This window comes from Cetorhinus maximus, chromosome 20 (assembly GCF_964194155.1).
Source record: "Cetorhinus maximus chromosome 20, sCetMax3.hap1.1, whole genome shotgun sequence".
Lineage (NCBI taxonomy): Eukaryota > Metazoa > Chordata > Chondrichthyes > Lamniformes > Cetorhinidae > Cetorhinus > Cetorhinus maximus.
In genome coordinates, this window is record NC_135898.1 from 22,963,932 (window position 1) to 22,976,156 (window position 12,225).

The window sequence follows — 12,225 nt, forward strand, 5'->3', positions numbered from 1 at the left end:
TAATCTCTCCACCAATGGCCGTGCCTTCAGCTGCCCAGGCCCCAAGCTCTGGAATACCCTCCCTACACCTCTCCCCCTCTCTACCTCACTTTCCTCCTTTAAGCTTCTTAAAGCCTACCTCTTTGACCGAGCTTTTGGTCATCTGACCTAATATCTCCTTATGTGGCTCGGTGTCAGGTTTTGTTTTATAGGGCTCCTGTCAAGCGCCTGGGGGGTGTTTTATTACATTAAAGACACTATATAAACACAAGCTGTTGTTAACCTGCCATGTTTTAATGCTTGACGCTGGTCGGGGAAGCTTTGAAAAGAGCGGGACAAAGTTGAGATGCGCTGACACTTCACTTACCCAGCGGGAGTCAAGGGAGGGCACGGCACAACAGTTTTTATCATTATTAAGAAATAAACAACTCCCACTGTGATTTGAACCTACAGTCTCTAGCTTGTTAGACTGGGAAAATGGCTAAGTACACTCCGGTTGCCATTACGCTGGTATGATGAGCGCTGTGGAAGATGTCTGGGGTTGAGATTTCCCTGGGGGCCTCTGAACCCTGCCACCAGAAGACCCCACTCATTTCAGGGCGACCTATTGATGGCCAGAGGACAGGCTCACTGTCCAGTGAAGGACGGCACGCGGCCTGCGAAGCTGGAGGGCCATTCAGCAGCAGTAGGCTGCAGCGTAAGGTAAGTGAGAGAGAGAGGTGGCTTCAAAACGGAGGCTCTCCAAGTTGAAAACTGAAAAATGGTCGTTGCGGCCAAGTGGAGGTGGAGGGGGATGTGGGGGTGTTGAGGGGGAGCCCCTCTATAGAGCCTTGGGTCAGGCAGGGAGGGGAGCACTGACCACCCGCCGGCCCCTAATAGGCCATTAATTAGTTAAATCAGTGACCCGCTGCGTGTGGGTGGGTAGCCCTCACCCCAATTTCAGCCTCCAGTAAAATGGCTCTGGGAAACGGGTGGAATAGGGCCCACCTCCTTTCCTGGCCCAAGGGGGACCTGGAAACCAGGCCCCTGGTCCCCGAACCAGGCGGGTCCATTCCCAATGTAGCTGAGCTGCCCAGTGCTGAACGACTCTGTGTCGATTCTCTAATTATATGTGTCAGAACCACCTCCGCAGCGATTCGATTAATATTAATGACGTGACCACTGCACAAACTGCCGCGCCGGACTGTGAACGCTTCAAGATGTTTCAGCTTTACCCCGCTCTTTCCAAAGCTTTCAGCACCAGGGCCAAGTTAAAAAGGGAAACCAGCAAAGGCTGTGCAGACCCTCCAGCGCCTGAGAGACAACCTCTCAAACTACAGATCCCCTGTCAGAAATCGAGCAGGTCGAGATTGTGCTCTGTACGGAGTGTGTCTTGTTGTCTGCTGTTTTAGGTAAAGTTCAATCCCATTAGCAGAGAGGTTTAATACAGGCGTTTATGTGTATTGGTTTTTAATATTTTCTTCTCTTCAGTCTCTCATGGGATGTGGGCGTCGCTGGCAAGGCCAGCATTTGTTGCCCATCCCTAATTGCTCTTGAACTGAGTGGTTTGCTCGGCCATTTCAGAGGGCAGTTAAGAGTCAACCACATTGCTGTGGGTCTGGAGTCACGTGTAGGCCAGACTGGGTAAGGATGGCAGATTTCCTTCCCTAAAGGACATTAGTGAACCAGATGGGCTATTACAACAATCGATGATAGTCTCATGGTCACCATTACTGAGACTAAATTAATATTCCCGATTTTATTCCGGAATGTTAAGGGGGAGATTTAATAAAGGTGTTCAAACTTCTGAACGTTTTGGTAGAGTTGGTTGATAGAATAGTACGTTACACAGAGCAGCCATTTGTGCCAGTGCTGGCTCTATTGAAAGAGCCATCCAATTAGTCCCGATCCCCCAAACCCTTGCGAACATTGTCCTTCAAGGGTTTATCCAATTCCCTTTTGAAAGCGATGGCTGAATCTGCTTCCACCACCCTTTCAGGCAGCACATTCCAGATCACAATAACTTGCGATGTGAAGATAGGGAGAGATTATCTCACTGGCAGGATGGTCAGTAACCAGGATAGTCCAAAGGACCAGAGGATGGGTGAGGAGAAGTTATTTTACGCAGTTGTGATCCAGAACACGCTGCTTAAAAGGACAGTGGAAGCAGATCCATTCACGTTCAAAAGGAAACTGCATTACACTTGAAAAAGAAAAAGATTGCAAGACTATGGGGGCTAGACAGGGTGAGTGCGACTAATTAGACAGCTCCTTCACAGAGCTGGAGCACACACAATGGGCCGAATGGCCTCCTTCTGTGCTGTAGCATTAGGTTAACAGCAGGAAATAACTGGATTCCCTTTCATACATCTTTTTGTGAGAGCAGGACTCTGAAGAAAGAGGGTGAGGCGAGGATAACAGCTTCTGAAATGTGGGTATGGTGGAGGATGCTCAGAATCAGCTGGATGGACAGGAAGACAAATGAGTGGGTTAGATCAAGAAAGAGAAGTTCAGGAATCAAAACAGTTGCAAAGTACAGTTAGAGAGAGAAAGATCGCCAAGTACAGACATTGGAAATGAAGACCTGACAGCCTTATCCTGGCAACACTTGAAGGAGAAATGGAGGGTAAAAACAGAAGAGGACGATTGAAAATCAGATGAGTGGATAACATTGAGACATGGACTGAGGGAGGCTTGAAAAAAGCCATAGAAGAAGTAAGATGATGCCAATGACCTCACTAAGGCTATGGCCAACAGTGAACAAACGAGCATCTTTTAAAATATTTTCTAATTCTGTACCTGTTACTGTTAGTTCTGAGAATGTGGGGGGCAACTTGGATGTTTTTTACACAATCGGATTTACTGACTAAAGATCAGCTTTATAGAGGAACCACTTCTTCAAGTGTCAACCTGAACAATTAACTTTTGATTTCTAATTTATTGTGTTTTTTTAATTCATTCATGGGATGTGGGTGTTGCTGGCTAGTCCAGCACTTATTGCCCAGTCCTAATTGCCCTTGAGAAGGTGGTGGTAAGCTGCCTTCTTGAACCGCTGCAGTCCATGTGGTGTAGGTACCCCCACAGTGCTGTTAGGGAGGGAGTTCCAGGTGGTGGTGTTCCCATGTATCTGCTGTCCTTGTCCTTCTAGATGGTAGAGGTCTTGGGTTTGGAAGGTGCTGTTGAAGGAGCCTTGGTGAATTCCTGCAGTGCATCTTGTAGATAGTACACACAGCTGCTACTGTGCATCGGTGGTGGAGGGAGTGAATGTTTGTGGATGTGGTGCTAATCAAGCGGGCTGCCTTGTCCGGGATGGTATCGAGCTTCTTGAGTGCTGCGGGAGCCGCACTCATCCAGGCAAGTGGGGAATATTCCATCACACTCCTGAGTTGTGCCTTGTAGATGGTGGACAGGCTTTGGGGAGTCAGGAGGTGAGTTACCCTCTACAGAATTCCTGAGCCTGTAACCTGAGTTCAGACACTGTGAGTAGAGATACTGTGATCTCCTAACACCATCCGAAATGGGACTCTTGTTAGTTTTTTTCATCCATCGAATGTCATTATTTCCCCGGTTTGATCTGAAATGATCCCTTCCCCTTTTCCAGCACCTACAGAGTCCAGGCAGCTTCCAGACAGCAGCACAAGAGCTTCTTGACTGGTGTGAAGATCCTCGGGCATTCCAGCGAGCCTTTGAGCAGAGTCTAATGGGATGTTTGGCGGTATGTTATCATATCTACTAGTAGTGATCTTAGAACAGATGCCGTTTTCTAATTTATTGTGCTTTTTTATATTCATTCATGGAATGTGGGTGTCGCTGGCTAGTCCAGCATTTATTGCCCATCCCTAATTGCCCCTTGAGAAGGTGGTGGTGAGCTGCCTTCTTGTGTAAGTGTGGTTTGTTGTGCAACTAGCTTGCTGTTTTCAAAATGGGGTTTGGTTTTTCTGAAGTATGTATGATAAAGAATTTGCTTTGCTGTCTTGTGGGCGAATGTCTGTAATTCCTCACAGTTCCCTAGAAATTCCTGGTAAACTTCTAGTCTGGTTAGGCCAGTTAGAGCACTGTGTCGCCATATTATAAAAAGGATATAGAGGCACTGGAGAGGGTGCAGGGCAGATTCACAAGAATGATCCCAGAAATGTGTGGGGTTACATATCAGGAAAGGATTGACAGGCTGGGTCTCTTTTCTCTTGAAAAAAGGCGACTGAGGGGGTGACCTAATCGAGGTCTTTAAAATTCTGAAAGGTTTTGATCGAGTGGATACAGAGAGAATGTTTCCTCTTGTGGGGAAGAGCAGAAATAGAGGCCGTCAATATAAGATCGTCACCAAGAAATCCAATCGGGAATTCAGGAGAAACTTCTTCACCCAGAGAGTGGTGAGAATGTGGAACTCACTACCACAGGGAGTGGTTGAAGTGAATAGTATCGATGTATTTAAGGGGAAACTAGACAAACCTATGAGTGAGAAGAGAATAGAGGGTTAGGATGGTAGATTTAGATGAAGAAAGATGGGAGGAGGCTCGAGTGCAGCATAAACACCAGCACGGACTGGTTGGGCTGAATAGCCTGTTTCGGTGCCGGATACCCTATGGAATGTTTTGCAAAAATCCCATTCAGTTAAGAGTTAAGTTTTTTAAATTCATTCGTTCACGGGACGTGGGCATCGCTGGCTGGGCCAGCATTTATTGCCCATCCCTAATTGCCCCTTGAGAAGGTGGTGGTGAGCTGCCTTCTTGAACCGCTGCAGTCCATGTGGTGTAGGTACACTCACAGTGCTGTTAGGAAGGGAGTTCCAGGATTTTGAGCCAGCAACAGTGAAGGAATGGCGATATATTTCCAAGTCAGGATGGTGAGTGACTTGGAGGGGAACTTCCAGGTGAGGTGCTCCCATGTATCTGCTGCCCTTGTCCTTCTAGGTGGTAATGGTCTTGGGTTTGAAAGGTGCTGTCGAAGGAATCTTGGTAAGTTGCAGCAGTGCATCTTGTAGATGGTACATACTGCTGCTACTGTGCGTCAGTGGTTGAGGGAGTGAATGTTTGTGGTTGTGGTGCCAATCAAGTGGGCTGCTTTATCTTGGATGATGTCAAGTTTCTTGAGTGTTGTTGGAGCTGCACTCATCCAGGCAAGTGGAGAGTATTCCATCACACTGCTGATTTGTGCCTTGTAGATGGTGGACAGGCTTTGGGGAGTCAGGAAATTAGTTACTCTCAGCAGGATTCCCCGCCTCTTACCTGCTCTTCTAGCCACTGTATTTATATGGCTGGTCCAGTTCAGTTTCTGGTCAATGGTAACCCCCAGGATGTTGATAGTGGGGGATTTAGCAATGGTAATGCTATTAAATGTCAAGGGTAGATGGTTAGATTCTCTCTTGTTGGAGATGGCCATTGCCTGACACTTGTGTAGCGTGAATGTTACTTGCCACTTGTCAACCCAAGCCTGGATATTACCCAGGTCTTGCTGCATTTGGAAATGGGCTGCTTTAGTATATGAGGAGTCGCGAATGGTGCTGAACATTGTGCAATCATCAGCGAACATCTCCACTTCTGACCTTATGATGGAAGGAAGGTCATTGATGAAGCAGCTGAAGATGGTTGGGCCAAGGACACTACCCTGAGGAACTCCTGCAGTGATGTCCTGGAGCTGAGATGACTGACCTCCAATAACCACAACCATCTTCCTTTGTGCTGGATATGACTCCAACTCGTGGAGACTTTTTCTCCTGATTCCCATTGATTCCAGTTTTGCTAGGGCTCCTTGATGCCACACCCGGTCAAATCCTGCCTTGATGTCAAGGGCAGTTCCCTCATCTCACCTCTGGTGCTCAGCTCCTTTGTCCATGTTTGAACCAAGGCTATAAGGAGGTCAGGAGCTGAGTGGCCCTGGCAGAACCCAAACTGGGCATCAGTGAGCAGGTTATTGCTAAGCAAGTGGCGCTTGATAGCATTGTTGATGACCCCTTCCATTACTTTGCTGATGATCAAGAGTAGACTGATGGGGCAGTAATTGGCTGGGTTGAATTTGTCCTGCTTTTTGTGTACAGGACATACCTGGGCAATTTTCCACATTGCCGGGTAGATGCCAGTGTTGTGGCCGTACTGGAACCGCTTGGCTAGGGGCGCGGCTAGTTCTGTAAGGGCTGCATATTCAGAATGGGTCCCTTCCCTTTCTCGGACACCTCAGCCAGGGGAACACAGACACACTGGGGGATGAGAAAGCTGAATATCAGTTAAGATTGAGGAAGTCTCCAAACACGACATGAAGATCTGAGGTTAATCGATGGGCAGAGAACTCCAAGCCCTGAGCTCAGCATAAACCAGACCCACTTCCTTGACATGCTGGCACTGATTTACCAGTGTAAATCAGGATTTCAATCACAATCCAGATCAACAGATCTGCAAGCTCAGGGTTCCCCACCCTTCCCCTTCAGCCCACTGTTTGGCATACGCACCTTTGCAATCCCTGTACATTCACGTGTTTCATTGCAAAGATTTACCCGAATGGTTCCAGAGATGAGGGGCTTTAGCTACAAGGTTGGGTCAGAGAAGCTGGGGTTGTTCTCCTTGGAGCAAAGGAGATTGAGGGGAGATTTGATAGAGGTGGACAAGATTCTGACAGGTTTGGATAGGTTAGACTTAAAGAAAAGCTGTTCCCATTGGCTGATGGTGCAAGGAGTAGGGGGACACAGATTTAAGGTTTTGGGTGAGATACGGGGTGGTGGGTGTGAGGAGGAACTTTTTTACACAGCGAGTGGGAATGAGCTGGAACTCGCTGCCCACGAGGGAGGTGGAAGTGGAGACGATGAATGATTTCAAAAGGAAATTGGATGGGCACTTGAGGGAAATAAACTCACAGGGATACGGGGATAGAGTGGGAGAATTGGACTGACTGGATTGACCTACAGAGAGCTGGCATGGACCCGACGGGCCGAATCGCCTACTTCTGTGACATAATGACCTCCCATGGACTTGCCCAGCCTTCATACGGAACAGTTCCATAAAACTTACCCTCGCTAGGTAAGTGCTGAGCAAGAATTCTAGTCCAGAGTCACGGCACAGACAAGGTGCAAGCTAAGAATGAAATATCTCAGTAGCTACAACAAGATTCTTCTGAGTTAGAATTGGGATGTTTTTTGGACCAAGCCACCTACACCCTCCCGCTGGACTCCTGAGCTGCCCTCTCTAACACTGTGCCTCCAGTCCCGGAAGCCAAGGCCTAGAAATTCAGCCTTACCCACCTTAACAGCCAACAAGGTCCTTGTTGAAGTGTAGTCACTGTTGTAACGTAGGAAACGTGGCAGCCAATTTACGCACAGCAAGCTCCCACAAACAGGACGCCATTCATATTGGGCTGGCTGTTTGAAGTAAAATAAATTGGGAACTGGGTGGCTGCATAAAACAAGTGCAGCTGATGGAGGTGCTGAGGTAAATATAAATGCCAATTAGAAGCAGGGTTATAACAGTCATCAAAGAGCTAAGTTGCTGAGCATGGTGTTCACAACGTCGGAAAACATTTCAGTGTGCCAACTTGTACTAGACTTGTTAGCTTTGCCCAGTTGAGGTTACATAATGACTTGGATTTGTCACTCTGCCAGTTTGTTTGTTTTCCCCTGAGAGGACATTGGCTGCATGCTGGGCACCGGCCACATTCTGGCACCCGGCCAGCCTTTTGAGCTGGCGGGGCTGTTCATCTCAAACCTGTCCTCTCCAGCCGCAGACGGCCCCGAGGCACACAGGCGCCAGCTGTGGCACAGTGGCGGCACCGGCAGTCACGGGCTTGTGGGCTCGAGTCCCCACTTCAGAACGCAGAAAAATCTAGGCCCGGTGCAGCACGGAGGGAGCGCTGCACTGTCTGAGGCGCCGTCTTTCAGGTGAGATGTTCCACCTGAAGCCTCTATCTCCTCTCGGATGGATGTAAAAGATCTCGAAGGAGGGGCCAGGGTTAGCTTTCCCCAGTGTCCTGGCCAATACTTATCCCTCCAGCAATATGAGTTTCGTCGTTAAAAAAAGCACATCATCAGGTTATTATCACATTGTTGTTTGTGGATGCTTCCTGTGCGCAAGCGGCCATGTTTCCTACACTACAAGAGTTTCTGAAGTGCGTTCAGGAGAATTTTCTACAGCAGTATGTTTCCAGCCTAACGAGAAAGGAGAGAATATAGGATCTGGTTCTGTGGAATGAGACGCGTCAAGTGGATCAAGATCAGTAGGGGATCTTCTACGGGACAGTCGATCACAGCATCATAAATTTTGGGTTAGCTATGAAACTATCATGAGTTAAAAATAATGAATCAGGGAGGGCCACTTTCAATGGGGTGAGAATGGATCAGACCCAGGTAGATTGGAATCAAAGATCAGCAGGCAGAACTGTGATTGAACGTACATACGAACATACATACGAGCGTACGAATTAGGAGCAGCAGGAGGCCACTCGGCCCCTCGAGCCTGCTCCACCATTCAATAAGATCATGGCTGATCTGATTGTAACCTCAACCCCACTTTCCTACCTACTTCTGATGACCTTTCACCCCCTTGTTTATCAAGCATCTATCTAACTCTGCCTTAAAAATATTCATAGACTCTGCCTCCACCGTCTTTTCAGGAAGAGAGTTCCTCTAAGAGAAAACAATTCTCCTCATCTCTGTCCTAGATGGGCGACCCCTTATTTTTAAACAGTGACCCCTAGTTTTAGATTCTCCCTCAAGAGGAAACATCCTCCCCACATCCACCCTGTCAAGACCCCTCAGGATCTTAAAGATTTCGATTAAGTCGCCTCTTACTCTTCTAAATACTACTGGATACAAGCCTAACCTGTCCAGCCTTTCCTCTAAAGACAACCTGCCCATTCCTGGTATTAGTTTAGTAAACTCATCTGAGCTGCTTCTAATGCATTTACATCTTTCTTCAAATAAGACCAGTACTGTACACAATACTCCAGATGTGGTCTCACCAATGCCCTGTACAACTGAAGCATAACCTCCCTACTTTTGTATTCGATTCCCCTCACAGTAAATGATAACATTCTATTAACTTTCCTAATTACTCTCTGTACCTGCATACTAACCTTTCATGATTCATGTGACCCCTCTGAATCTCAGAGTTCTGCAATCTCTCACCATTTAGATAATAAGCTTTTTTATTCTTCCTGCCAAAATGAATGATTTCACATTTGACCACATTATACTCCATTTGCCAGATCTTTGCCTTCATTTGCCAGATCTTTGTCTACTCACTTAACCTATCTATGTCACATTGTGAAGAGGACATAAGGAGGCTACAATTTACTTTCCTACCTATCTTTGTGTCATCAGCAAATTTAGCAACCATTCCTTCGGTCCCTTCATCCAAATCATTTGTATAAATTGTAAAAAGTTGAGGCTCCAGCACTGATCCCTGTGGCACACCACTTGTCACATCCTGCCAACCAGAAAAAGACCCATTTATGCCTACTCTCTGTTTCCTGTTAGCTAACCAATCTTCTATCCATGCCAGTATGTTACCCCCTACATCATAAGCTTTTATTTTCTGCAATAACCTTTGATGTGGCACTTTATCAAATGCCTTCTGGAAATCTAAGTGCAGTACATCCACCGGTTCCCCTTTATCCACAGCACACATGACTCCTTCAAAGAAGGATAAATTGGTTAAACATGATTTCCCTTTTACAAAACCATGACTCTGCCTGATTGCCTTGCCTTTTTCTAAGTGTCCTGCTATAACATCTTCAAAAATAGCTTCTAACATTTTCCCTATGACAAATGTTAGGTTAACTGGTCTGTAGTTTCCTGCTTCCTGTCTCCCTCCCTTTTTGAATGAAGGAGTTATATTTGCTATTTTCCAATCTAATGGAACCTTCCCTGAATCTAGGGGATTTTGGAAAACGAAAACCAGTGCATCAACTATCTCACTTAGCCACTTCTTTCAACACCTTAGGGTGAAGTCCATCCAGACCTGGGGATTTGTCAGTCCACAGCCCCAACAATTTGCTCAATACCACTTCCCTGGTGATGGGAATTTTCCCAAGTTCCTCCCTCCCTTCCATTCCCTGATTTACAGCCATTTCCGGGATGTTACTTGTGTCGTCTACAGTGAAGACTGTAGCAAAACGCCTGTTTAATTCATCCACCATCTCCCTAAGTTCCATTATCAGTTCCCCAGACGCACTCTCTATAGGACCAGTGCTCACTTTGTTAACTCTTCTCTTATTTAAATATCTATAGAAACTCTTATTATCCGTCTTTATATTACTAGCTAGCTCTAAAATTTCTAGCTAATTTTTCCCTCCTTATTAATCTTTTTGTCATTCTTTGCTGTTTCTTTATGTTCTGTCCAATCTTCTGACCTGTCACCTGTCTTTGCGTAATTATATGTTTTTCTTTAAGTTTGATACTGTCTTTAATATTTTAGTTAACCACAACTGGTGGGCCCTCCCCTTGGAATTTTTCTTTCTCATTGGAATGTATATATTTTGTGTATTCTGAAATATCCCTTTAAATGTCTGCCACTGAACTTCTATTGACATCTCCATTAACCTCATTTACCAGTTCACTTTAGCCAGCTCTGCTTTCATGCCCTCATAATTGTCCTTATTTAAGTTTAAAATACGAGTCTTGGATGTATTCATTTCTCCCTCAAAATGAATGTAAAATTCAATCACATTATGATCGCTGCTACCTAGGGGTGCCTTCACTAGGAAGTTATTAATTAACCCTATCTCTTGCTCAATACCAGGTCTAGTGTAGCCTGCTCTCTGGTTTACTCCAGACGTGCTGTGTTGCTGGACTCAAAGGGGAGGTGGTGGTATAGTGGTATTGTCACTGGGCTAGTAATCCAGAGACCCAGGGTAATGCTCTAGGGACCTGGGCTCGAATCCCACCATGGCAGATGGTGGAATTTGAATTCAAATAAAAATGTGGCATTAAAAGTCCAATGATGACCACGAAACCATTGCTGAGTGTTGTAAAAACCCCATCTGGTTCACTAATGTCCTTTAGGGAAGGAAATCTGCTGTCCTCACCTGGTCTGGGCCTACATGTGACTCCAGACCCACAGCAATGTGATTGACTCTCAAATGCCCTCTGAATAAGGGCAATTAGGGATGGGCAATAAATGCTGGCCCAGCCAGTAACACCTACATCCCATGAATGAATTTTTAAAAAATGTGCAAAATCAGAAGTTTAGTTGAAATCAGGGTGTAGTTTGTACTTTTATAGAACATCCACCCCCACCAGCAGCAGTGGAATTATACCAGTGAGGCTGTTATTCATCTCGATTCTGCCACTTTTACATGAGGGTTGATTGTACAGTGCGAGTAACAACACAATCATCTCGTTGAAATGTCAAATTCCTAAGGGGCTTGACAGGGTAAATGCTGTGAACATGTTTCCCCTGGCTGGGGAATCTAAAATATGGGGTCATGGTCTCAGAATGAGGCCATTTAGGACTAAGATGAGGAGAAATTCCTTTACCCAAAGGGCTGTGAATCTTTGGAATTCTCTACTCCAGGGAGCTGGGGATGCACAGTCGTTGAGTTTATTCCAGACAGGGGTTTGGATACTGAGGGCATTAAAGGATACAGGTACAGTGGCGGAAGGTGGAGTTGAGGTAGAGGATCAGCCATGATCTTGTTTAATGGTGGAGCAGGCTCGAAGGGCCGAATGGCCTACTCCAGCTCCTATTTCTTCCAAACCCATCACCTCTACCATCTAGAAGGACAAGGGCAGCAGACACATGGGAACACCATCACCTGCAAGTTCTTCCAAGCCACTCACCATCCTGACTTTGAAATATATCGGCCATTCCTTCACTGTCGTTGGGTAAAATTCTGGAACTCCCTCCCTAACAGCACTGTGGGTGTACCTACACCACATGGACTGCAGCGGTTCCAGAAGGCGGCTCACCACCACCTTCTCAAGGGCAATTAGGGATGGGCAATAAATGCTGGCCTAGCCAGTGAAGCCCACATCCCATGAGCAAATAATAAAAAAATCCATATATCAATTGTACATTTACAAGGGGAGACAGTGGCATAGTGGTGGTGTCACTGGAATAGTAATCCAGAGGCCCAGGCTAATGGTTTGGAGGCTAGGGTTCGAATCCCATGATGGCAGCTGGTGGAATTTAAATTGAATTAATTCATAAATTCAATTAATTAATGGTGACCATGAAACTATCATCGATTGTCATAAAAACCCATCCAGTTCACTGTTGCCCCTTCCTTCAGTAAAGGAAACTTGCCAGCCTTACCTGGTCTGGCCTACATATGACTCCAGACCCA

At 46.2% G+C, this 12,225-nt stretch overlaps 1 protein-coding gene across 1 annotated transcript in view; it reads left to right on the forward strand.

Annotated features, from left to right (window-relative positions):
- The window catches only part of LOC144694965 (zinc finger MIZ domain-containing protein 1-like), a 183,393-nt gene that overhangs the window by 11,411 nt on the left and 159,757 nt on the right, over positions 1 to 12,225 (forward strand). The window contains exon 2 of the mRNA XM_078565781.1: positions 3,560 to 3,673. Within this exon, the coding sequence (XP_078421907.1) occupies positions 3,560 to 3,673 (114 nt within the window). The remainder of the gene's footprint in view (positions 1 to 3,559; positions 3,674 to 12,225) is intronic.